At 51.0% G+C, this 24686-nt stretch overlaps 11 protein-coding genes across 11 annotated transcripts; 4 read left to right on the top strand and 7 right to left on the bottom strand.

Annotated features, from left to right (window-relative positions):
- Positions 1–13: 13 nt before the first annotated feature.
- On the bottom strand, positions 14–754 carry P152DRAFT_511266 (uncharacterized protein; the record flags this gene model as incomplete). The annotated part of the gene is made up of 2 exons (XM_033682706.1): positions 14–229; positions 278–754. 2 exons carry the CDS (start codon positions 752–754, stop codon positions 14–16), a joined length of 693 nt encoding a protein of 230 aa, XP_033538133.1.
- A 135-nt stretch (positions 755–889) lies between these two features.
- On the top strand, positions 890–3332 carry P152DRAFT_126417 (acyl-CoA synthetase/AMP-acid ligase-like protein II). Its single transcript, XM_033673738.1, has 7 exons — positions 890–1132; positions 1193–1263; positions 1334–1481; positions 1532–1567; positions 1632–2113; positions 2162–3003; positions 3056–3332. Exons 1-7 carry the CDS (start codon positions 1025–1027, stop codon positions 3172–3174), a joined length of 1806 nt encoding a protein of 601 aa, XP_033538132.1. The 5' UTR covers positions 890–1024; the 3' UTR covers positions 3175–3332.
- Positions 3333–3620: 288 nt separating this feature from the next.
- On the bottom strand, positions 3621–3834 carry P152DRAFT_377843 (uncharacterized protein; the record flags this gene model as incomplete). The annotated part of the gene is made up of 2 exons (XM_033675652.1): positions 3621–3704; positions 3760–3834. Coding segments are annotated over 2 exons (159 nt in total), but the record flags the coding sequence as incomplete, so codon positions are not given.
- A 984-nt stretch (positions 3835–4818) lies between these two features.
- P152DRAFT_389482 (uncharacterized protein) lies at positions 4819–6063 on the bottom strand (the record flags this gene model as incomplete). Its single annotated transcript, XM_033675986.1, has 1 exon — positions 4819–6063. A coding segment is annotated over one exon (1245 nt), but the record flags the coding sequence as incomplete, so codon positions are not given.
- Positions 6064–6485: 422 nt separating this feature from the next.
- Positions 6486–7855, top strand: P152DRAFT_454761 (ras-domain-containing protein). Its single transcript, XM_033678649.1, has 3 exons — positions 6486–6740; positions 6794–6857; positions 6913–7855. Exons 1-3 carry the CDS (start codon positions 6657–6659, stop codon positions 7494–7496), a joined length of 732 nt encoding a protein of 243 aa, XP_033538129.1. The 5' UTR covers positions 6486–6656; the 3' UTR covers positions 7497–7855.
- On the bottom strand, positions 7643–8629 carry P152DRAFT_388994 (uncharacterized protein; the record flags this gene model as incomplete). Its single annotated transcript, XM_033675960.1, has 2 exons — positions 7643–8222; positions 8289–8629. The coding sequence occupies 2 exons, from the start codon at positions 8627–8629 to the stop codon at positions 7643–7645; spliced, it is 921 nt and encodes a 306-aa protein (XP_033538128.1).
- A 370-nt stretch (positions 8630–8999) lies between these two features.
- P152DRAFT_428616 (uncharacterized protein) lies at positions 9000–14304 on the bottom strand (the record flags this gene model as incomplete). Its single annotated transcript, XM_033677333.1, has 7 exons — positions 9000–9556; positions 9614–10439; positions 10493–11089; positions 11142–11477; positions 11536–12620; positions 13236–14049; positions 14138–14304. The coding sequence occupies 7 exons, from the start codon at positions 14302–14304 to the stop codon at positions 9074–9076; spliced, it is 4308 nt and encodes a 1435-aa protein (XP_033538127.1). The 3' UTR covers positions 9000–9073.
- Positions 14305–15330: 1026 nt separating this feature from the next.
- Positions 15331–16324, top strand: P152DRAFT_454759 (uncharacterized protein). Its single transcript, XM_033678648.1, has one exon. The coding sequence runs from the start codon at positions 15816–15818 to the stop codon at positions 16266–16268; it is 453 nt and encodes a 150-aa protein (XP_033538126.1). The 5' UTR covers positions 15331–15815; the 3' UTR covers positions 16269–16324.
- Positions 16325–17533: 1209 nt separating this feature from the next.
- Positions 17534–19229, top strand: P152DRAFT_511259 (MFS general substrate transporter; the record flags this gene model as incomplete). The annotated part of the gene is made up of 2 exons (XM_033682705.1): positions 17534–19047; positions 19184–19229. Exons 1-2 carry the CDS (start codon positions 17651–17653, stop codon positions 19227–19229), a joined length of 1443 nt encoding a protein of 480 aa, XP_033538125.1. The 5' UTR covers positions 17534–17650.
- A 248-nt stretch (positions 19230–19477) lies between these two features.
- P152DRAFT_492806 (uncharacterized protein) lies at positions 19478–20563 on the bottom strand (the record flags this gene model as incomplete). Its single annotated transcript, XM_033682189.1, has 1 exon — positions 19478–20563. The coding sequence occupies exon 1, from the start codon at positions 20540–20542 to the stop codon at positions 19478–19480; it is 1065 nt and encodes a 354-aa protein (XP_033538124.1). The 5' UTR covers positions 20543–20563.
- Positions 20564–22458: 1895 nt separating this feature from the next.
- On the bottom strand, positions 22459–24370 carry P152DRAFT_511258 (uncharacterized protein; the record flags this gene model as incomplete). The annotated part of the gene is made up of 4 exons (XM_033682704.1): positions 23722–24370; positions 23342–23680; positions 22809–23181; positions 22459–22557 (listed from the first exon to the last, which is right to left on the bottom strand). Exons 1-4 carry the CDS (start codon positions 24210–24212, stop codon positions 22459–22461), a joined length of 1302 nt encoding a protein of 433 aa, XP_033538123.1. The 5' UTR covers positions 24213–24370.
- Positions 24371–24686: the final 316 nt, after the last annotated feature.

Genomic DNA, 24686 nt, shown 5'->3' with positions numbered 1-24686 from the left:
AATCGTTGAAACTCTAGAAATATCTCTTCAATTCCTCTTCGTTGTCCTTCCGTGTCTCATCATGGGGATGCCATACTCCAAAGAGATCAACAATGCGTTGGACCAACTGCAAACAGCCCGGAACATCTGAATCCCCTTCGCCGCAATCATGTGAATCGCCATCTTCCTCTACGTTCTCTGCCGCATCCTCGTTGTTCTCATCGCCCTGCTGATTGCCATACACCCCGACCTGGAAAACAAGCGACTAACTTGTCACGCCAGTCGTAAAGTCGCTTACGTGGTTCTTCAGGCAAATTTTGGAGAATCCCCACGAAGGCAGTCTATTACCGATCGAGAAGGCTGCTGGGAAGGAGGAGGAGCCATATGAATCCAAGACGGGGGAAAGGTAAGGCGGTTCGAAGGAGGAAAGTCCGGATGAGAGTCCTGAGGCGGACGAGTCGAAATAGGTTGCGAGGAATTCTCCTCCATGTGCTCCGTGGGAATTTCCCCAACCATATTTTCCTTTGTTATAATTTCGACACAGGCTGGATGGGTGCCGCATGGTCAGCGGAGTTGGAACTGGACCCTCAAGTTCCGGCACAACGGGCAGTCGCACCAAGGTACATCGTCCCAAGTGCTTTGGGGAGCTTGCTCGTTCATCGAACCGGAGTAATGCATTTATGAATTTCCAATCGTCAGTATAAGGGACGCTTTCGCTCCACTGTGGTACATGCAAAGTGTCAATGGGGTAAAAGTTGATCTCAACTCCCGACATGGAGCACCAGAACGCGGGGAACGCCAACTGAGGTGGCGGGGGGCACGTGGGTCGTCGAGTGACGCCGAGTGTGGGGCCTGCCAGCGTCTAAACCGCGGGCATAGCTTCTCGTATTCACTGTGTCCTCGGTCCCTAACCCCGCCGACAGAATCTCGACCTCCGATCATCCAGAGACGACATTGGATGCGAGAAATCAGGACATTTTGGGGTTTTAACGTCTTCATATTCCGCGGCCTCGGTCCTCTCCATGCGACCGGCGCTGTTTAAACCATGTGGCAGGCGTCGCGGCTGTCCTGGGCGTTGCGTGGACCTCGACCGGTTACTCGGCAGACCTGTCGAGGATTGCTGACGAAGGCGTGGGCGAAGGGGCCGTCAGAGGTATTTACTTCTAAAGAATTTAGATATATAAGTGGGAAGCAAATGCTGATTTACATGTAGCCACCGCTCCTCGAGCAAACCGTAGGCGAGCAATTCGCTTCGGTGGTTAGACAGCATGGAGATCGCCCGGCGTGAGTGGTTGCGGACATCTGTATTGATCGAGTATAATGATTCTAACGGCAACTGGATTGTATACTAAAGGGTTATATCCCATCATCAAAGAGCTAGAGTCACGTACGATCAACTCGACCGAGACAGCAACGCGCTGGCGCTTGGTCTCATAAAACAGGGCGTGAAAAAGGGGGATCGAATCGCCGTGAGTCTTGGGAATAATGTCGAATTCGCCACGGTAGGAGTTCTTTCCAGCCCGCTTTTGGAACTATTACTGATTCGATATAGGCAACATATGCCGCCTTTAAACTCGGCGCAATCCTGGTGAGCGACACTTCCATGGAGTGCTCCAGATACATCTACTCCAGTGGCTCATCCCCTCCAACAGGTCCCGTTAAACCCGGGCTTCAATTCTCCCCAAGTCATATCCGCACTGAATCATCTGGAAGCGTCCCACCTGATCATAGGGGCAGAGACCAATCTCCCCCGGAAAGAGCCACGATCCAACGTTCCGCTGCTTCGTGAACTGATCCCGAATCTCGAAGGCACCAGGCTACAGTCCGAGATCGTCCCATCGTTAAAAGGCCTAGTATTAGTGAACAACTCTGACGGCCGGATCGATACCTCGGTCTTTAAAGCAGGGATTTCCTATCCGCAGGTGGTTGAAGAAGGGATGTTAGGGCGTGCTCTACCTGATCAGGGGCTCCATCCTGACGATATTGTTAACATCCAGTTTACGTCCGGGACGACATCGATGCCAAAGGCTGCGTGTCTGAGTCATCGGAGCATCCTCAACAACGGGAATAGCATCGGAGACCGCATGCTCTTGACCGAAAAGGACGTCGTCTGCTGCCCACCACCACTATTTCAGTACGTCCCAGAACCCCCCTGAAAAGCATCGCAGCTGACATTCCACAGCTGTTTCGGCTGCATCCTCGGCTACATGGCCACCGCCACCCACGGCAGCGCCATCGTCTTCCCCGCCGAAACCTTCCACCCCCTCGCCACCCTCCAATGCCTCTCCGCCTACGACTGCACCGCCCTCTACGGCGTCCCCACCATGTTCGTCGCCGAATTCGAGCTCCTTGCCGCCAACCCCTCCCTCCTCCCCCCCGGCGGCTTTTCCTCCCTCCGCACCGGCATCGCCGCCGGCAGCTCCATCCCCGCCGAGATGATGCGCAAGCTCCACCGCGTCCTCAACCTCACTGAGCTGACCATCTGCTACGGCATGACGGAAACCAGCCCCGTCAGCTGCATGACCACGACCGACGACCCGATCGCGAAGCGCATCGACACCGTAGGCCGACTGCTCCCGCACGTGGAAGCGAAGATCGTCGATCCACGCGATTGGACTCGCGCGCTCGACGTCGGGGAGCGCGGAGAACTCGCTGTGTGCGGATATAACGTAATGACAGGGTACTGGGGCGACGCGGCGCGGACGGCGGAAGTGCTGGTGGTGGACGAGGAGGGGCGGCGGTGGATGCACACGGGGGACGAAGGGGAGATGGACGCGGAGGGGTACGTGCGGATCACGGGGCGGATCAAGGATCTGATCATCAAGGGGGGGGAGAACATTCATCCGCTGGAGGTGGAGAATTGCCTGTTTGCGCATGCGGCGGTGGCGGAGGTGGCGGTAGTAGGGTTGCCGGATGAGCGGTATGGGGAGGTGGTGGCGGCGTTTGTAGTGAGGCATGAGGGGGCGGCGGTCAGCGCAGACGAGGTACGGGAGTGGGTGAAGGAGAGGCTCAGTCATCATTTGGGTAAGTTTTCGGTTGGTGTCTTGCATTGGAAAGAAATACTGACGGTGTGCAGTCCCGAAATTTGTCTTTTGGGTGGACACCTATCCGAAGACGGCGTCGGGAAAGATTCAGAAGTTCAAGCTGCGGGAGATAGGTGTCGATCTGCTCGAAAAGGGCCAAGGGTTGGAGTAGGAGACACCATACGGAGTACGAACTGTAAATATCGACGTGCATTATGAATTGTGTGCATGTATCTATAAAGAACCCAGTGTCAATGCTACCTAGTTGGGTATACCCGCAATAAACTCCATGCCTCCCACTGTCTGAAACAAATGTATGTATACCATAAACAATACTCTGACCAGCCCCCAAAGAAACCACCTCAACACCGGCCGGCGACCGGTCAATCTGAGCGCCTGCGACGCTTGATTGTGTCATAGATCGTCGGAGGTGCCATAGAGGGGAGGTATGAGTTGCTAAACGATCAGGTTAACGCCTAGCAACTCGATGGGGCCGCGACTCTCATATCGACACTCTGGGAAGGATGTGTGCGTGTTCATCGTATCTTACCGGCTCTTCGCCCGCACAGCACTCGATGTTGTCGGATTTCCGCGTTCATCGATCTTGAGCTTTTTGCGACAGTCCGGACAGTACCATTTGATCCTCCTTGGAGGAATTTGCTCGAGGCCGACACATGGTAGATGAAACCACTCCTTTTCGCACTACAAAAAGTCAAGTCAGCCTGCCCGCTTGCGGCATTATAAAACATGAACTTACATCGTCGTTCTCGCACGCAATCATCGTCCCCCAGCTCACGTCGTTGCAGATACAATATCGTGGCTCATCCGGATCGATATTCTCGGCCTCATAATCCACCTCATCCGCCTTGCTCGCTTTCCCAGCCGCACCCGCCGCCAGTTTCTTCGCCTGCCCTTTCTTCGTCGGCGCAGCGATCCGGCGACCCAAACTGATCTTTCCTTTGCCTGTGGCGCCCTCCTCATCCAGAACCAGCCCAGGCACCGGTCGCCTGCCTTGTCCTCGCCGTGTCGTGGTGGTTGGCTCGGGGGCTTCGCGCTGGCGACCGGTCAAACGACCGCTTGATCGGAGCCCGAGAGGGAGGCCGGCGTTCGAGGCTCGCCGATCAGATCGGATGGTGATTTTGGGGAACTTGGTCGGCGGCTCGGCGCTGGCAGCCTTCATGCTGTCTTTCCTCGCCGCGGCGGTGGAAGGCGTGGAGAATACGCCGTGAGGATGGGCGGCACGACGTGCGCTTGTCCGAGTGGATGGAGCGATCGCTGGAACTTTTCCTGCCGGCGCGGCACCCGCTCCTTTGGTGCTTCCTGCTGGTGTAGTAGTCTCTGTAGAAGCCACAATATCCGAACCCCCTTGTGAGGTCCTCGCAACGGATCCACGGCGTGGACGACTGGCTGCGGCTGTGACGAAAGGCAGCATGGATTTCTTGCTCTCCATAGGGGATATGCTGTGGGTGGACTTTGTGGTCGTCGATGCTCTAGTAGATGAAGCCGGGGGAGATGCCGAAGGCCCAGCTGGTGCAAGTGGTACTTGAGTGGTCCTCGTGACGGTCGTCGATGGCCCGGCGATTGGTGGGGAGGTTAAGGATGGCGTGGCTGATGTGGAGGGAAGGTTGGTGAGCTTGATCTTCTTCGGTTGGCCTTGAAGACTGTCTTGTAGTGCCTGAGGAAGCGATGAGCTGTCGACGGTTGGCGTAGCGTTTGGCGATCGTTTTCGTTTTCTGGACGGTCTCTTCGTGTCTTTCTTCGACGAAGGGGGTTCTTGGCGGCTGGGTGAGAAATCGTGACCATATCGAGCAAAGAGGTTCTTGATTAGATTACCCGCTTGCAGCATCTTGCGGCTGGCTTCCTCCATCTCCACTTGATCCTGGGAATTGTGCGCTTCGCGAGCCAGCAGCTCCTTCTTACGCTTCTTCGCATCGTTGAGCTTCATGCCTCGGTTGACGAATTTCAACTCGTCGTCGCCCATCGCTTTGAACGTGACTTCGCCGGGTGCCAGGATTGGTTTGTTGGGGTCTACTGGATCCTCGTCCAAGAATGGCTCACCCGTCGCCTCTGCATGAGCTTTAGCCTTCACATAATTCTCCCAACCGCGACCGTACTTGTCCAGCTCGCGTCGAATCATAGTCTCACTCGGTGTCCAGATTGCGTTCTTCTTCATCTGCTTCCTCAACTTCGCCATCTCGAACTCTGTGAGTTTATGCCACGGGAGCCACTTACTTCCTGGTTGGGCTTCCGGCGGTGGCGGAGTAAGCTTCGCGAGAGCGTTGCTGGTGGAGATTCCTGCAACCGCGCTGCGAATATTGGAACCTTGGCCAGGCGTTTTGGGGGCCCTCGGTGTTTTGGGTAGCTTCGGCGTGCTGGAAATTTTGATGATCCGCCCCGACGTGGGATGTACTCGTGGCTGCGGTTGCGGAGACGTCTCAATCGGCATGTGAGGCTCTTCTTCTTCCCCTTCCGACTGCACTGATGATGATTCATCTTCAACGACGTCACTCTCAGGGATCTCCTCCGGAGGCAGGATTTCTGGTGGAACACTGTCCTTCTTGCGCTTCCTTGACGTTGAGGTCGACGCACGTCTTCCATCGAGCGTCAATTTCAGGCGCGTTGTCTTCTCTGCCTCTGCCTTGCGGATCCGTGAGAGCTGAGGTGACGCGTGTAGTGGGGGGGTTGGGTCTCGGGAGGGTGGTTGCGGTAGGGCTTGGAGCTTCTTCTTGATGACCGTCAGTCGCGCACCGTGCCGCTCCGCAATATCATAGAGCCTTGCGGCCTCTGCGTGAGCGCACTCGCGACAGTGAAGCGCATAGTCAACGGCGTGCGCAACCTGTGTTCTCAGATCATGTGGGTCGGGGCGTTCAGATTCAGGAAGGTCGGGGATCGAGCCATAGAGGGCGGACAAATCATGCGCTCGTGCAGCGCTGGCCTTGTAGGCTTCATCCAGCTTGCTGACGAGGGAGAGAGACCGGATCAGATCTGACGGGAAGAATTCCGTGTAGTCCAGGAAGTCTGTCACCGTGGCCTGCGCATCGGGATGGGCGTCCACAGCCATCATAGCCCATTTCCCGGCGACAAAAGGCCACAAACTCAGACGGAAGGGATTCAGAAACTCATGTGACGCGTATACACGCGCAGAATAGGATGCGATCGAAACGTTGAATTCAGTTGCTTGGAGTCCTCCTTGGACGATGTTGGATTTGGGGGTCATGGAAGCGGACTGGAGTGCAGAGGGTGAGCTGCGCCACAACGGAGGAACCAACAGAACTCACTTTACGGAATACAGAAGGAAGGAACGAACGAAAGGGTTCAACAAATGTGGCGATCAACGCACATCACCAGCCACATCACGTGAACCCAAAATTTCAACCTCAGGCTCCAACATATCCCCGTTGACGTCGCTGCATCTCCAGGACTCCAGCTCTTGCTCACTGCTCATATTCCTTAACCACCCCCCCTTCTAGAACAAACCAACCTCCCTGAACACTCGAATCCAATAAATACCGGTATCCTCACGGGAAAATCCTATCGATATCCCCCACAGACTCACACACCATCCGACACCTTGCGAAACCGACCGCCTTCTCGGCGACCATCTGAACTCCCCCGTACATCTTCCGAGAATATTCATCTCTATCAGAAATCAGAATGGCGGAGTCCACGGGAACCCCTACGCCAAGGCCTAGTAGTAGCGTTAAACTGGTTCTGCTGGGTGAAGCAGCCGTAGGAAAAGTATGTCTTCGTTCAACCACTCTCGGTCGTAGGCTAATCATGTCTCTTCTTAGTCGTCACTAGTGATGCGGTTCGTAAACAACGACTTCCAGGAAAATAAGGAGCCGACGATAGGTGGTACGTAGCGCATCGACAACCCTTTCAAGATCTAAGCTGACCCTAGGTCCTCCAGCCGCCTTCCTCACCCAGAAATGCAACCTCCCCAACCGAACAATCAAGTTCGAAATCTGGGACACCGCCGGCCAAGAACGCTTCGCCTCGCTCGCCCCGATGTACTACCGCAACGCCCAAGCCGCCCTCGTCGTCTACGACATCACAAAACCCCAGTCCCTCACAAAAGCCCAGCACTGGGTCGCCGAGCTGCAGCGGCAAGCCAGCCCCGGCATCGTGATCGCGCTGGTCGGCAACAAGGCCGATCTCGCCAGCCCCGGATCATTCCCCGCCCCAGGCGACGACGCGGACGGCGTCGAGGCCAACGCGGACGCGGAGCAGGATGAGTCGGATGCGAGGAAGGTGCCGACGCGGGAGGCCAAGGCGTATGCGGAGGAAGAGGGGCTGTTGTTTTACGAGACGAGTGCGAAGACGGGGCAATATGTCGCCGAGGTGTTCACCGCGATCGCGCATGCGATCCCCGAGTCAAGTTTGAAAGGGCCAAGAGGTGTCGGCGGGCAAACGAATCTGGGACGGGACGATGGCGCACGGGTGAATTTAGCGGGACCACGGGAGACGGGGCCGAAGGAAGGATGTGCGTGCTGAGCGATTATGAAAGCGTTGGAAAGATTTTTACTAATAGTTCTGAATACGGGCGTTTCGTGAGGCCAAAGGGTGACTCTAGTTAGTCTGTTGTATATTCACGGGATGCGATATCCGTAGCGCCCGTAATTCCAAGACCTAATGCCTCGTCATAATCCCGGCATTCCAACGATGGCTCGAACCGGCGCCATGCCTCTCGGGAGATAATAAATGAGCCAGAATCCAGCAAGTCCAATGATGAGGCCGGTCAACTTCTCGAACCAAGTGTGGAAGTATAACGCCGTCATCAATAACATCCACCAGCTCAAAGCCAGATACACCGCTGCGGCCTTGACTCCCAAGCCGCTTACTGCACTATCATCCGTCTCTTGACCGTCCGACCCCATCGTAGTCGTTACGCCATTCCGATCCCTAACCAACCTCACCCAGCTCACCACTGCCGGCGCCACCTCCGCCGCAACCATCGCGCTCCCCAAAACCAGCATAAACACGTGTCCCGAAATATCATGTCCTCCCCTCCACTGCCCCCCCGCCGCCTTGCACGCCACCCTCGTAAACACCTCCCCCGCCTTCCCCATCTCCTCCATCGCCACCGGATCCTTCAACACCTGACACCGCCCCCCCGTCAACGCAAAGCTCCGATCCACCAATCCGGGCCCAAAACACCACTGCGTAACCAGATACCACACCCCCGTACTCCCCGCCCACCTCAGCACCACTTGCCCCGCCCTCCGCAACCCCCTCGTCTGCGCCGCCTCCCCCTCGCGCGCCGTCAACACGCCCCCGCCGGTAAACAGCCCCCCGACGCCGAACCGCGGGTGCGTGGCAACGAACAGCGCGAGCACGACGGTGGTCCACAGCCAACCGAGCTTGACGAAGAGGAGGTTGAGGAGGTTGTTTTTGCGGGCGAAGTAGGAGGGGGCGTGGGCGGCGGGGTGGGATTGCGCGACAGGGTCGTAGGGGAGGTGGCGGGTGGTGGGGGAGAGGAGGCTATAGAGGTGGCCAAGGAGGAGAGTGATGGGGTAGATGGAGAGGAGGAGGAGCTCGTTGGGGGTGGGGAGGAGGGGAGTTTTGAGGATTGGAGGCGGTGAGGGGGGTTTGGTGGTGGGATGGAGGGAAGGTGGACGACCGTTCATCTCGTTTTTGGGGGGTTTTCGTCGATTGGTTGTCATGGCTGAGGTTTTTGAATTAAAGATTGTGTTGGTTGTCTAATTGCCCATGAGGGTTCCAATAAATATAGTAAAGGAAGAGGATTCTGGTATTTGAAGGTTCCGTGATAATTGGTGGCGCAATGGTTATGTCGTTACGGTCGTGTACTCGTGATAGAGTTCACATGCTTTTACATCCATGGAAGTGGCCAGAGCCATCTTGGTGACGTAATGGTGCGAAACAGGACTGAGGTCTGAACAACAACATTGCCATTCATCAGAATGCCATGACCGTCAGCACTCAGCAGTGATAGTATCCTTAGTAAGTAAATACTTGTGTATCTCACAATAAGATCCTATATATTTCATAAAGAAAACCCAAAAATACCCTAGATTTCATCCGACATTTAATCCGAAAGATCTGCGCCATGTCTACGCCAACGGTGTCACACTGTATTTCTCCGCTCTGAAGTCCAACTGCCTCTCGCTTCGGAGCGTCGCTGGATCCAAATACAGCTTCAATCCCATGCCAGAATCGCCAAGTGCAAAGACTCTCGCAACCAGATAGATCTTATCCGACGCGATGTTCCCGACCAACCTCATTGTTTCCATTCGATCATACTGCAATTGACTACAATAGAATGGCGTTTTGAGAGTCGATACAGTCGTCTTGACTTCGATGTAATATTCTGGCGAATGGTCAGCCCAGACATCGGCTCGCAGATATCCCTTTTCAACCAGCAACTTCGTGAGTGTGCAATCTCGGTCTTGATAGACAATATCCGCAGTTTCGGAGCCGGCCCAGTTCTGAATATCTGAGTAGCGTTTATGTACCTTCGCTCGACCACGTATAGTGCTCTGCCAGTTGTGGCGTCCAAAATCTGGTAGGCCGAGGCTTTGCAATAATTCGAACACCTGCCTGTCATTAGTATCATCCTGAGGAATTTGTGTCGCGGGGGGTTCATAACGTACGAAAAGTTCCCCAGCGACCCCGATCTTGAAATCCGTTTCCATGAAGTATGATGAGGCAATGGCATCCCACGTTGCAACCATATGTGGAACTGAAGGCGATTGCAGAATCTGTCCTGCCACTGGTAGGTCAGATAGGTTTGCTGCCTGTCGAATCACACCGTCCAGGAGGTCTCGGTAGAGGGTGAGGCGCTCAGGGCGGCCCGGCGGCACACCATATACAGACGTTCCTGGTGTCGAGAACACATCGTCGTCCCAATCAGACGGTACTGGATCGGGTGTCGAGTGCAAGCCCGCACCGCGACGCCACAGAGTCTCCGAAGGTGACTGTATCCCGCTTGCTAGGGTCGAAGGAGTCTCTGAACGAGACAAGAGCCTGCTGATGGGTGTAGAAACCGTCTCGCGTGCCTCTGGCTCGGGCGACAGCTCTTCCTGCGGCCGAGTAATGCCTTCGACACTGATTATACCCTGGTGCTCAAGGATCTTCTCTACCACAGAAAGCGAAGATGCCGTGATGACGGTTCCAAGGGCCCTTCCTTGCTCATGGTCTTCGACGCCAAGGTGTTTAAGTAGCGCTATGGGAAGTTCGGTCGAAAGGCAAATCTCCCTGTCCTCCTTGTCCTTGGGAACGTAGAGCTTCAAGACATTTTCCTGGTGGTCGAGATGGAAATATGCATGATCAGTCTGAACGGTAGACGATGGTCCATGGGGAGGAAGTGAAACAGATTGCGAGATACCGTCACTCGTAAGGATCTCCATAGTCTGTAGACGCTCGTATGCAGCTGCAGGCTCCTGTTGCGTCGATCTGCCTCCAAAATGGGCAGCGTAACTGATAAGATTAGATCGATCATCGACGGTACATTATCACGGCCGAAGACTTACCGAAATATCGCGTATGCTATCTTCCTCAGATTTCGTGTAAGCTCAGGCGCGGGAGACCCTCCTTGGACGGTAGTCTTTTCTTTCACCATGCGGGATATGGAGCGATTTTGCAGGCCCATACCCAGCAGGAACGGCTTAATGCTGTGGGATTCTTCCAACGAGTAGTCAAGCATGTCGGCCTTTCCAGCAAAGAGCTCGGCAAGTTCATTCCGGTCAACGACTACGAATTGGTGCTCCCGGTTGACCCATTCGACGGCCCCCAAGCTACGCCTAACCGGAAAACATTTGGTCGCAGAAAGGCTTTCGAGTGCGTGTGGGGTTGGACCTAAAGCACAGATGTTGATTACCTCCTCCAGGATGCTCTGTCTATCAGGATTGTGCAGTGTCTTCTGTTGGAGAGCGGCTATGTGCATATCCAGGTCCGGCTTCGGCACTTTCAAAAGGCTGCAGAAAAAGGAAGTGTGCCCTTTATATGCGGTCGCAATAGAGACCTTGCCTGGGAGATGGATCCGTTCTTCAGCCCAAATGCACGCTGATGGTGCATGCCATGATCGGGTTTGAGGGTGGTAAACCAGCTGGTCGCTTTCGAATTGGGATCTGCCACCATATCAATGCTCTGCTTCCCAAACATCGATACTTTGCTACATACCTGATGGCATCCTTGGCAGTGTCTGCTTCCTTCGACTCTTTGCTGAGCTCTTGGTACAGCAAAGGGATCTTCGATTCCTCTTCCGGCATATTTCCCGTGGCTTCCTTGATGTGACCCAAGTTGGCCAGAAAGTCATCAACACTCGCGCTTTCTACCCCAAGGGTTAGGCCGAAAAGGATGTGCAATGTTTGATATCCATCAATGGCTTCGAGTCGATTCTTAAATGAGAACCAATCTGGGGCATCCCATACGCAGGTCTCCAACGTAGTCCAACAAGGGCGGCCGTCAGGCATTCCTGAAGGAATGAAGACTTTATCTCCACCCCCGAAGGCATTTCTGATACGTTTCAGTCAGTCTATCAGCCCCATATCGTAGGCATTATATAGACACTTACGCAATTTTTCCCCAGTCACCATCTTCGAAGTACCTCTGCAAGTTTGAATAGATCTCGAAGATGACTCTGGGTTCAGTGGATTGAATCCGAGCCTGATCCAGAAGCGCAATCCAGAAGGATACATCCTCATCGACGATGACTCCAAACGTACTAAGAAATTTCCATTTAGTGATTTCATCATCCGTAATTCCTTCAAGCTCCGCGCAGAACCCAAACCCCTCTTCTAGCCCAAGTCGAGCTACGATGCTGCGAAGTTTAGGTAAAGGGAGTCGTGTATCCTTAAGTGGCCTGCGTTGTTCGGAGCGAAGTATAGGGACCAACGCCTGTTTGAAGTAGCTGTAAGCTTCCGTCGATGACTGCGGCGGATATTGACTCTGGCAGGCTTCAAGCGCACCGAGCAAGAAATGGCTCGAATGATCCACCACGTATTTTATCTCAGCGGATAAAACCTTTGTCTTGTTCCTCTTACTAAATTGAGGTGTCTCCTTGGCTTCGATGAATCCTCTGAACCACTCAATGCCTGTCAAGTTGTGGCGACGCTCAAGTTGTTCGAGCATCTTGTAGCAAGAAATGGTTGGAAAGAAGGTCTTCTGTTCCAACTCAGCCGGCATCGTGGATTCAAGGACTTTGTACATTGAATAGGCATGTTCGGAGCGAGGACAATAGGCCCACCTACCCACGCTGCTGCTGTTGATGTCAAGCCAATGGTTTCCAAATTGCGGTGGAATACGAATGGATCCTAGCTGGTTCGGTTGGAGATATCTGTTATGCCAAAAAACAAACTTAATGTGTGACAGGGCTTGTGATCGAGTTGTGCCAGCACGCTGGTATTGCTGGTTGATGAGCGGGAATACAAGCTCCGGTTTACATTCGGTAATCCCAAGGCGTGTAAATAGGACCTTCCGGCTCTCATTGCTCAGTGAAAGTGTATCAACCAGGCTCAGAGGCAGATCATCTGGAATCTCGACTCCTTCCGAGAACGGGAAGTATATGCTTGCATTTTGGGGGCTCGCCCAGTTGCCAGTGCTCAGAGGAACAATCCGGAGCGCCATGACAGCCTGAAGCTTTGAGTGCATTTCGATCGCCTCGTTCAGCAGGTCCGCCACCTTCGTATGCCAGGTTGACGAGTAGGGGGTGGACCGTATTTTCGACGATCGTCGAGTCAAGTCGTCCTGGACGATCTTGAGGAAACCTGCGACAGACAAATTCCGGGCTCCCAAGCTCTTCAGAGCCTGGCGGTTAAGCCTGTCATCGTATTCTTCGGACGCGTAAGCTTCGGAATCTGGTGTGCTTGGTCCAGAATGATATGCAGGAAGAAGTGGCTGCCCGTGTTCATCTTTGAACTCCTTGCCAACGAAGAGCATCTGGTTTGCGCGCCATAGGGAGTTATCATCTCTAGCAAAGAACACATGTTTTTTCTTGAGGGTGGCAAGGATTTGAGTTTGAAGTTGGCCCCAGAAATCATCAGGGATGCTTTCCGTCGGAACATATCGTACCCAGTGGTACTTTAGCTTCGGATGTTTGAGAAACCCATTAGTACTGTTAACAAAGGCAGAGGCAACCTCTGCAAGCAGATGCCGATTCCAGGGCGAGTCGAAGACGTCTTCGCGACTTGCTTGGGTGATGAAATCGGACTGTATCAGAAACTAGGGATTTGTGAGATTAATGACCAGAACGAGCACCTTTGGTTATGAACGAACCTTGAATCCAGCCTTTCGCAGAGGAAGAAATGCAAACGCATGCTGTACTTCAATAATAGGAATATCTTGATCGTCCAGCGGGAAAGCAAGGAGGACTTCGCTGCGAGTGATATTTCTGCGAGCATTGTCTCTAGGCATGTCATTCACTTCTCTTTTCGTGATCCAATAATCTTGCTTCTGGATGGAGTCGGGGTTCAGCATCCGTTTGGTGATGCTGGCGCGGTGACGCGAGGACGTCAATTCGTACTCAATGCTTTCAGTGTATCCCCCAAAGCCCCGTCCAGGTACAGCGATTTTGAGCTTCTTTAATTTCTTCAGGAAGAGCAGCAGAGTGTCCGGCAAACCCAGAAATTCACCTCGTAGTGCTTGCCAGTCGCAGTCTTCGCTGAGGGACAATATCATGCGGGTCCTCACTGACTCCGGGAGTTTAGGATGCTCTTCAAGTATTGGCGTGACCATCCCGAGACCCGCTTCATCATCATCATGGTTGTACTCGAATGAGAAGGAAAACGGGCCGGACTGAACATGAACTTTCCGAGCAACTTTGAAGACAGACTTGAAGCCAATGCCCTTCTCGCCAATATAACCCTGACTGTTAGCCTTTGTACTCTCGCCGACGGAGCAAATAGCTTGTATATTCTGTTCTGTAAACCCATCCTCATTCGAATCAATGATGATTTGGCCCCGTTCCAGAGTGAACGAAAGAAAGGGGTCTTCGAGAGCGCTCTCAGCGATCGAGTATTTGTTGTCTTCCGCATTTTGAATAAGCTCGAAAACGAATCGAGTATCTTTGGCGTACAGATTGGTAGCAAGCCTATTTCGCGTGAGTATTTATAAACCATGTGCAAATACCGACCGTTCGATCGGTATGTGTTGCAAAGGGCGGTTGAAAATCAACGTACGTTCTTGTCGACGCCCCTAATCTCCGTCTGAGGGTGAGTATCACCTCCAGTAAATCAAGCCTATCATGCTTTTTCAAGAAATCTCGATCATCTTGGGTTATCCCTCCAGTTTTCGTTCGCAGATTTTTGATGAACTGATCAGCCTCTTTCCTTGAAATGGTTGCCATTGTGAACGGTGGACGACTCAGTCTCCGCTAAAGATGCTCATGAAATATGTTTCAGAGAAGGAATTATCCACTAAGTAATAAATGCATGCAACAAAAAGAGGTAGATGGAAAATGTGCAATATCATCTCAAATCAGCAAGTTGGGCAGTACGTTATTTAAATCTAGACTTGCAATATTTCATGATTGCGGCGAGGCATCTGAGCTGTATGCATTATGCAGGCGAAGGAGGCTTGACAGTAAGGGTACACTTTTTACGAATCCTACAACTCCCATATCGATCGATTCTATAGACAGAAGAGAGGCTCAAGTCGGTGATCGAGGCTGTGAGACACATACTGAGGGACATATTCCAGGCCTCCAGCACATCCGATGTGTTGATAGTGTTTCAGGTAGTGGTAGGTTTCCCATTTCAGGCGATTCACCGAGGACAACCATCTCGGTGGCTGATTCCATTGGTGAAGACAATTCAAGGTAGACTTTGGCGCCGACCTTTGGGGCGCCGACCAGAGCGTCGGGCACATTGATGAGCCCTGGGCGCTTGACTCAAAAACTCCTCTGTCAACATGAACAAGCAAGCTCAAGTCACAAATAGAAGCCTAATGGAACACATTGACTGACGATGGACTGAGCAGAAAAAGGGGCGTATGTTGAATATAGCCTGAGAGTACTGGGAGCAATCAGGCGATAGGAGGAGACGCGACATCGCTGAAACCTTTGGAAAGCAGCATTGTAAAGCACAGTCTCGGACATTTATTAGCGAGTACCTGAAGCATGAGATAAAGATTAATCATTAAAAAATATCTATTCCAGAATTGTACGATAGAAACATGACAGGTGCAGAACGCGGATTTATGATGTCGCGTGTGGTGTCGCGTGTGGTTGTACAGAGTGGAGAAAGTGCTGAATACCTAGAGCTCTATCGTTAACTGGCCAATCACGAGCGGCCTGCTCTAGGCCAACCTGCGTGCCCTGTTAGTTATTAATCATATCAGCTAACTAACGTAATCCACCACCAAGCTGCGAATACCGAGCACGAAGGCTATCACAGCATTACTCTACTCCGTATACGTATCCGTAAACAGAGGCTGATCAGGATTTAGGATAGGATAATCCGCCTAGTCCTGTGAGGCTGGATTCTGCATGACGAGTTGCTAAAACCATAGCCGCCGTTACTACACTTCCCACCATTACCTTTCAGAGGCCATCTCGCCATAGAATCCGTTCGTCGGGTTTCAGAAGCTGAAGAATTAGTACATATTGAAAGGCGTCTTACTGTGCGCAGCAGCAACTTATGACGTATGACCAAATGGAAAGATTCTAATCACCCGAAGACGCAGTCACCGGACGCTCATGTTTTGATATAAATACCTAGTTGCTTCTTATCACTTGTCCCCAGATCCAGATATACTTCAGTTTACCCCCCAAAACATTGAAACCTCACATCCAACCTTGGAAAACGCCCGCACAACCCAGACAAAATCCTCATCAATCAAGCTTCAGCACTAAAAGTTATGGCCGCCAGTACCACCACCTCCCAATCGCTCTACATTATCTACAACGCCGACTCCACGATGCTCGGCAAGCTGTCCTACGTGAAGCGCAAAGTCACTTGCCCGGACCCAAACGAATCCCCAGCCTGCGCCGCTTGCGAACTCACTCACGGCCCATCGCTCAGTCTGAAAGAGTCGTCGGATTGGGTCAAGACGAGAGCGCGAATCGACGGAGTTGCGGTTCAACAGGTACACCGCGATGAAATGCCCATCGAGTTGAAGACTTGGACGCGCGAGAACAAAGTGCCTTCGCCAAGTGTGGTCGTTTCTGTTGCCGGAGAGGGTGGCTTCAGGGAGTTGTTGACGAGGGAGGATCTGGCTCGTGTACGCAAGAATCACGAGGACTTCCTGCAACTCTTGGAAACGCGGGCTGGGGAGGAAAAAGTGGTCAACCTTACAATTAAAAACCCATAGCTAATTATTGAGAGACTGTAGCTAGCTAGCCGCCCCTACATATAATTTATTCAACCTCTAACTATTTTAATGTTGTCTAACGGCAATGTCAACATGCTTGTACCTAACGTATTCCACAAGCGAGTGGCCCATACAAGCGAGTGGCCCAGCTCATTTTACTAGTAAATTCGACAAAATTCGATATCAATATCTCAACAACCACTGGATAATATAGTCTGAAAACTTAGAGTTAGGTTTTCCTAGCCATTTCTAGCTTACTATTGAAATATTAAAGCCCTAGCTTTTACAGGTATAGAGATACCTACTTCTTGGCAAGATTTAGAGACCAAATCTCTATATCTTTATAACTTTAAAAGATAAAGCTCTAAGATTCTAATAATAAGCTAGAAATCGATAGGAAAACCTAATTCTAAGTTTTCAGACTATATTACCCAGTGGTTGTTGAGATATTGATATCGAATTTTGTCGAATTTACTAGTAAAATGAGCTGGGCCACTCGCTTGTATGGGCCACTCGCTTGTGGAATACGTTAGTTAGTTTACTCTAACTATAGTTAGTGAGCAGTTTGGCAGCTGGCATCCAAATGTGAACCGATTGTGAATCAGCATGTGGAACAGGTTTCGACTTTCGAGAGGGTCAACAATTTCTCGATGGCTTGTTTTTTCCAAGGGACATGTCCAAACGCCAAAGGATGGCCTCTCCCGCCTGTCAGCCTGTGATCGTGATAGCCTCCCTTCCTAGTCCCAACGTAAATGGACACTGACCGGAATAGGATAATCAGACCCCGACCCGCCTGTTCCCCGCGTAGCTGGGACCGACCCACACGTATCAATTCTGTCATGACCAGGGGCGTATTATTCATTCCTTCTAACCAGGGTCATATTCCTCTACAGGTCCCAGGGGCGCATAACGTATTCCTTCTAACTAAAGGTTGCGCTAACCTTCATTTGAAAGAATCAACTAAAGCCAAGATGCCACGATATCACTTTCCCATTGATCAGAACGAGATTTCCGTCTGATCTGGGCCATTGATGTCATGAGTCGGGCCACTCATCGGCGAAATGGCTCGGACGGGGGACACGAGTTGTCCGCAGACCGCAACCTTCAAGCTCTTCATCGGCCAGCTTCCGGCTGTTCGGCCTGAGGACATCGTACACGGTAGATTTTTGATCCTTGTATCTTCGTCGCCGATATCGAGAGTCATGAATCATCCCATTCCTGCGTGCCCTGCACCAACTTCTCTCTCCAATATGCAGCTATGCTGTGACCGTAACGCTGCGACAGTAAATGATAAGTATTTAGTCTTAACTTCCCATTTGTCTCCACGTCCTTCGTCACACTTTTACAACACTGCTCTATTGTGCATCTATCCAATAGGCAATATGGGTAAATCGGAGCTTTACCAAAGTGGCATGGCCTTGCCTTATTCCCCTAACAGCAGCGTCCAGAGAGACGCAAGGAATCCCTCCTATCTATCCCAGGTTTATACCATTATATCGGTTGCACTACTCTTTACGGCTTTCTTTCTCGCCCAGTACGATCGGTTTATCCTTTCATACTTTCAGCTCCCACTCACAACTGAACTTAACATATCATCAAGTGAATATGCCATTCTTTCGGGTTACGCCACTGGAATATCATTTGCCATTCTTTCCATTCCTCTGGCTTCCATCGCCGATCGCTCTAAAGCGCGCTTGTGGATACTCACCTTGTCTATCGCATGGTGGTCCTTGTCTGTCGTGTTTCAAGGACTTGCTCATAATTACTGGCAAATAGCCACTGCTCGGGTATCAATGGGAATCGGTCAAAGTGCGGTCGAAGCCTTGACTGTGAGCCTGATTTCCGACTTGATGGGCCCAAGGAGATACGTCTCTACGGGGGAAGGCGTCCTTTACATGGGAATCTATGTCGGTGAAGCCATCAGTGGTCAGATTTCGACCGTTTTCCGCAGGACAGGGACCAGTTGGCGTTGGGCTTTAAAGGGGGTCGGCATCTTCGGAATCGGATTAGCAATTGTTATACGTGTGGTCATGTGGAAAGAACCTCGACGGCGTGACGCTATCGCACGGAGTCTGACTGACGAGGGAGAAGGAGAAGGAAATGGCCAGGGAACATCGTTTCGGAACACACTGAACTACGTCATATCTATGAGGTCCTTCTGGCTCTATACGCTTGCTGCGGGAGTCCGGACGCTGTCAGGCGTTGTGTTTGGTTACTACATGCCCGGGTATCTCCAACAACTTTACCCCGAGACGAAAAATCTCACCTCGGTTTACGGCATCATCGTTGGTGTCGTTGGTTCTGCCACATCCCTCTCTGGCGGCCTGGTCACGTCAGCGCTCTGGCCCAAGACGAAGCTTACCCCACTTTATCTCGTCTCGGCGGGCGGAGTGCTCAGCAGCGTCTTTGTCATTCTTATGGTGTTCTCACGAGAACTTGTCGGAGACAAAGAGTCAGGCGTAAAGGTCCTTTACGGTACCCTTGCGGCAGCATACGTTACTGCGGAGCTATGGCTTGGTCCAGTAAATGGATTGCTAGTCATTTTGTTTCCTCCAAAGTACAAGACCTTCGCATTTTCGATTTATTCGGCAATTGTGGTGCTCATCTATTCCTCTGGCCCGGAGATTGTTGGTCTGGCACTGGATGGAGTGAACCCGGACAGCGAAAACTATGCGCAGAGCCTAAAGATTATACTTGCTGTCATCATCCCTCTTGGCTATATTCTGAGCTCTATCGGATTCGCTTTATGCATTCCGTTGGTTAAGGCAGATATCAAAAGGTCCGCAATTTCCATGGCTGGTATGGAAGGAAGAGAGACATCAAGGAAGAGAAATCACTGGATAGGGGTTGGAGTGCTGATAGTGCTTGTTATTGTCCTTTTCACTCTTAACTTAGTATACAAAATATAATAGCAGACAGCGACCTGAATTCAAAAGTTCAACAGCGTCACTCAACCCCTGAATATTTTTGGATACATATGAAATCGCACCAAAAGAACGATAGCTCAACCATGTTCACCTTCAAAATATTAAGGCAGGAATACAGCAGCTGGCCCGGGGTTTGTAATCACAGATGATCGAGGGTTCAGCGTAAGTTGGTATGGATTCAATCGTATATAGTTCGCATGAAGTCTTCATCGCCCTTGTTTTTCGGAGCATGACCTATATATCTCCGTCCAAATTCACAAGAACAAATAACTCACTATCGTCCTATATTGAAGATAGAGTCCTCTTCTGTCGTCTTTTTACATGATGCACATTTCTTCGAAAATCGTCCCAAATGCTTAACCCATAATCCCACCAACAAAAAAAGGGCGCGAAGCTACCATCCCCTTCTCGATGATGTTGAGCATGCTTTTTAGCACCGGTAGCCCAGCCTTGTGGTAGTATCTTTTCAAATCCAAAATGTAAATCCATCCCCGAGTGTATCTCAATGAGAAGGTACACAAAGACGGGAATGAAGATGGTGCGTGTGAGAACATGGCCGCCAATGATATTGAGAGAAAAGTTTGCGAGCAAGACTAGCGTGAGACGCTCCACAACCGATAGCTGGTCTGTGACTTGTGGATGGATTTCGCCGTGCTGATGATGTGGCTTATGGAAATATGCCAGAAAACGTATGCGGTGAAAGGCAAGGTGGGCGAAAAAAAACAACCCGTCATAGATGAAGACAGCAGTGATGAGCTCCAGTACAAGTCTGCGGCTACTTGGGGGTTCCGTGGGAAGCGCTCGCCATAGCTGGAGCGGAGAAGTTAAGGAGAACTTGTGGAAGCTGGGGGCGAGGAAATTGCTGCCAACGGAGTCATGAAATGACGGATACCCGCCACTGCGCCGAATGTCTGCAACGCTTACATTGGCATATTTTTTCACGAGGGTGAAGTCCAGCACCAAGAGTGGGGCGACATAAAGCACAACTTCAGAAAGGCGCCGAGATGGACGTCGCATTCGTGGTCGTTTTGGATGTTCGAGTGTGGATCCGGAATCGGCTCCCTTTGATGTACGGCGGATATCAATGCGAAGAGAAGGGTTGCGGACGAATTGGGTTATGAATGAGGCTTCAATATACCCATAACAGAAGACAGTCTCCAGAGTCTCGAAGATTGATAGTCGGTATAAGGTTGACTGAGCGAGGAAGCTGTAGACATTTGAGAGAATTCGATCATACAGCCAAGGGATAAGGATTGTAGTGAGCAGGAATAATAATAGAATGATACGGAGGGTAAAGAGGGATGATACTGATTGAGATGGACATAGTGGTGAACTGTCTATTATCATGATGGTGTTCTTCGAAGTACGTGATGGAATTCAGTGAAATTCAGTACAATTCAGTGCAATTCAGTGCAGGTGGATTTCCATGTTAGAAAAATATAGTCAGGGATAAATCGCAAATATGACTAATCAGAAGGATTCCTATCCCCGGCTGCTGCATTATGCTTACGACAGGGGGCGTATAGTTACCAGTAAGCTAGTAGTTATTGCTTTGCTGTAGGCAGGGCTAGCGGCGGGGCTATCAGCGTCATAAGGACATCGAGGTATCTTGATTCTCAACAGAATCACCTCTCAAAAGTCAAATTTCACACTATGTTCGACCTTGCGTTGAGGCACACTAAAGAAACTCTCGCCAAACCAGTCTGTGCCCTAGTCCCGTCATTTCTAACTCCAAACTCTCTCACACTTCTTGCCTTTGCTTGTGGATTAGGGTCTTGTCTTGCCCAGTCACTATCAACCACCCAAGACCGACTTCCATGCGCCATTGTTCTATGGCTATTGAATCGAACCCTTGACAGCCTCGACGGATCTCTGGCCAGGAGCAGGGGAATTGCTTCAGAACTTGGCGGCTTCATTGATCTTCTCTGCGACTTTATCGTCTACTCACTTCTACCAATTGCAATCGCGTTCCAGCAGCGTAACACACTCACTCATCTTGACTGGTTGGCTGTTGCTGTTCTCGAGACCTCATTCCACATCAATAATTTCGTTCTGTTTTATGCCGCTGCCGCAGGAACACCGAAAGCGGATGAGTTGACGAGTGTTTCTATGTACCCGGCGTTGGTCGAGGGTTTTGAGAGCGGTATATTGTTTTCTATAATGCTTATATGGCCGGGATGGGTCGGTAACTTGTCATGGATCATGAGCTTAGCTGTGGCTTTCGGCATTGCTCAGCGAGTACGATTTCTGGTATCATCCTTGAAGTAGGGTGGTGGTTTCTCGCTAGGACCAATGGACATGGATTAATTAAAACTCCTCGATTTGACTTCAAGAGCCTCTCGAGAGAACACGGCTGTCTTATTTTTCCTCAATTCTACTTTGCGCTCCACCTCCGGGCAAGGCAAAACAGCCTCTTCAAAAGAATATCGGAGGAAATGGCCACTTCAGTTCAACCTTGGAATGTTTCTCAATCAACATCGTTTTTGGCATCATTCTTGATTTACCCTCTTGCTTTTCGTCTGCTTCTTCCCCGAAAACCCTCTCCGTTGCAATTCTCCAAATCCCGGGAAGCTGTCTCCGCTTTGCATTGCTCCTTCGTGGCCCTCGCATCAATATATGAACTCTACAAACAGCGCGATAAATGGATGCCACCCAACAGCTCCTCCGTAGACTCCATAGGGAACCTATCTGGCCTTGACATCTCCGGTGAAAATATCAACAAAATTTCAAGTGGATCTTCCTCCTCCATCATTACCGCGCGGTCCACACTGGCAAACAGTCTGGTTACCATCGAGACTGCATACTTGGCCCAAGATTCTGTGATCTTATTGATTGGTGCGTACCTACGTAGCCAACAGTGTGGCAAAGGAAGTTTGACCAAGGCAATCAACTGGCGAATACTGGGATACCACCATGGTGGACTCCTAGTTGGACTGGGGATGTTGCAGTGGTATATTGCCCGGGGGAAAGAGAAGGGTATACTAATCATCTTAATGCTGATGGTTATGAACGCGTCGTACGTTGCTTGAGTTTCCTACATGCACATCTACTAAAGTAGACTAATACTTTCTCGGTAGGACCCCTTTTGGAACCTTGCGTTGGTACTTGGTCAAATCCAGTCCCTCTCGAACTAGAACCATAGCTTTATCGCACTTTCTCTATCTGTCTGTCTATGCTTTGTGCCGTGTCTACCTTATTTATTGGATATTGTACGCTTTTGGCCGACAAACGGGACGTTCAGCTGTCGATGCCTATCTTCACCTTCACCGGTCATGCCAGTTTGGCACAGGTGCAATAGGCATCACAAATACAATATGGCTGCTTCTGGGTATTAGAAACTTTGGTAGACGGTATCTTGTACGCTAGCTAAAAATCAGCAAACAATAGACTCATTTTTTCTTGCCGGTGAAAATAATGTATATCCAGAAGATGCAGCCGCTCGAAATTTGCCTCTACTGTGGAAACCTTAATCAGCTCAGTCAAGATTATTCATCTCTTACTTCGATTGCGAGGATAGAGTAATTAATGGAATATCTCCTCAATTTCTAGATTGGACTCTTCTCTACCATAAAAGATATCTCGTCAGCCCGAACAATCATATCTGATCACGTACTACATGAATATGAATCGGATCCTTTGGCCTCTGGCAAGGTAATTGTTTCAAATCCCTCGCGAAAGCATCCGCACTGACTCCAGACTCCCAACCTAGCCACCCTCGAACGCCTGCGGCATGAACATTCCCATCAAGGTGGATGTTTGATTGCAAAATCGCCTGGGCCACCGTCATAACAATCTGCTGAACGAGGGGTTTGCCTAGACAAGTCTTGGCCCCATGTCCGAATGCAAATCCCGGTTTGGTCATGTCGGGCTCAAGATATCGCTCCGGAATGAAGGTATCAGGCTCCGGATAAACCGTCCTATCTCGAGCGGCGCCGCTGAAATACAACCACGCGTCCCATCCGGCTGGGATGCGGGAGGGCGGCTGGCTGTGTGGATCCAAGAGTATCACCTCTTGATTTACTCGACGCATTACCCCCACGATGGGAGGACTCAGTCTCTCCGTTTCGAGAAGTATGCTTCTCAAAAGCTTTTGGGCAGAATCATTTGAAACCTCAGCTCGAACGCGAGACGCCAACGACGACTCACCGGGCATAATGAACAAGTTTAAAATGGTTGCGGTGAGAAGCGATGCCAGCGCCTTGACGGAAAGTGAACTGGTAAAAAGAAGACTGTGCGTGGCTAACTCGTCTTTTGAGATATCTCCTGGCTTTGAAAACGGACATTCTGTGCTCTGTGTGACGATGTGGTCCTTGAGTAGGGCCTGGAGCTTCTGGCGTGCTTCGAGACCTTTTGCACGCGGGGAGTGCCAGAACGGAGTTCGAAGGGCTATCGGGAGTAGTGAGAACTGGCCTCGTAGTAGCGTTTCCTGAAGCGATTGAATAGTTGGGTACAATTCGTCTGTTGGCTGAAGCTGGAGAAAGATGCCTAGAATAATCCGCCAAGAGAGACTTTTCAGTGAATCATACAAATCAATTGGACTGCTGTTGGTCCAACTGGAGATGTGGTCGTTTGTAATGTCGTGTATTGTTGGAGTAACATCCGAGTGAAATGATGAGAGATGTTTTTCCCAGGATTCTCGCTTGACTGAGTGGTCGTCATAGTCCATTAGGAGTAGATTAGGGGGGGGAAAGAAGTCAGCCATGAGTTGTCGATACGCCGACCCCGCAGTAAAGGTGTTTCGATGTGGAATCCTCCCTTGGGTTGTGATTACTGGATCATCTGGATTTCCATCTCGCAAAACACCTTCGCACAGCCTGTGGGAAGAAATTATGGCAACGTCTCTATTCAGAATCTTCGCGCGAATGACAGCTGGGCCAGCTCGATGAGCTTGATCCACGACTTGAATGCGGGATGCGATGAAGTCTTCGGGGGAGGAATGGAATGAAAGACTTTGAGAAAGACCACCGAAAACAGAAGCTTGACCTTCAGGGATCTTGGGGCTCGGATTTTCCGCCATGGTAACAGAATGATGTTGTTGATTTTGCAGACAGTTGAGATGGGTTTCGAACCGATAAATGTAGCGAAGCGCCCAATACTAAGTGAAGGTAGTGGGCGGAAGAGGGATGAGTAGTGACGAAAAGAGTTGATTAGTTAGATCTGATAGGAATGAACGGATCTCGCACAGTTCTGACAGGGTAAAGGGCCCTTTTGAACGGTGCCTTGGATTAAATAGCTATTCGTATTGACTGTACGTATACGTTGCGTTGCTTGGGCGTAGGCCCTTCAATCCCGCTAGTGGCAGTGGTGGTCATCCTTGTATGGCCCGGCATTCCGCATCAGTGATCTCAGGGATTGGAGCGAAGTAGAAGACGGCGACGATCAAGGCAACGAAAGCAGCAATATCCAGATCAGTGGACTGAATATTGGTTAAGTCCTTGTCATCGACGGCGAGCTGCTTGAAAATAACTTAACATATGAAGCAAGTCCTAGA

The sequence above is a fragment of the Eremomyces bilateralis genome, assembly GCF_010015585.1.
Source record: "Eremomyces bilateralis CBS 781.70 unplaced genomic scaffold P152scaffold_2, whole genome shotgun sequence".
Taxonomy (NCBI): Eukaryota; Fungi; Ascomycota; class Dothideomycetes; order Eremomycetales; family Eremomycetaceae; genus Eremomyces; species Eremomyces bilateralis.
The sequence above is the reverse complement of the archived record's forward strand: the minus strand, read 5'-3'. Positions and strand labels throughout refer to the sequence as shown.

Excerpts from the sequence above, each read along its gene's own strand:
- P152DRAFT_126417 (XM_033673738.1), top strand. The coding sequence starts at position 1,025 with ATGTGGCAGGCGTCGCGGCTGTCCTGGGCGTTGCGTGGACCTCGACCG. Across the intron at positions 1,568-1,631 it reads TTAAACTCGGCGCAATCCTG|GTCCCGTTAAACCCGGGCTT; the intron begins GTGAGCGACACT and ends CCCCTCCAACAG. Across the intron at positions 2,114-2,161 it reads TGCCCACCACCACTATTTCA|CTGTTTCGGCTGCATCCTCG; the intron begins GTACGTCCCAGA and ends GACATTCCACAG.
- P152DRAFT_454761 (XM_033678649.1), top strand. The coding sequence starts at position 6,657 with ATGGCGGAGTCCACGGGAACCCCTACGCCAAGGCCTAGTAGTAGCGTT. Across the intron at positions 6,741-6,793 it reads GTGAAGCAGCCGTAGGAAAA|TCGTCACTAGTGATGCGGTT; the intron begins GTATGTCTTCGT and ends GTCTCTTCTTAG. Across the intron at positions 6,858-6,912 it reads TAAGGAGCCGACGATAGGTG|CCGCCTTCCTCACCCAGAAA; the intron begins GTACGTAGCGCA and ends TAGGTCCTCCAG.
- P152DRAFT_454759 (XM_033678648.1), top strand. The coding sequence starts at position 15,816 with ATGGCCGCCAGTACCACCACCTCCCAATCGCTCTACATTATCTACAAC.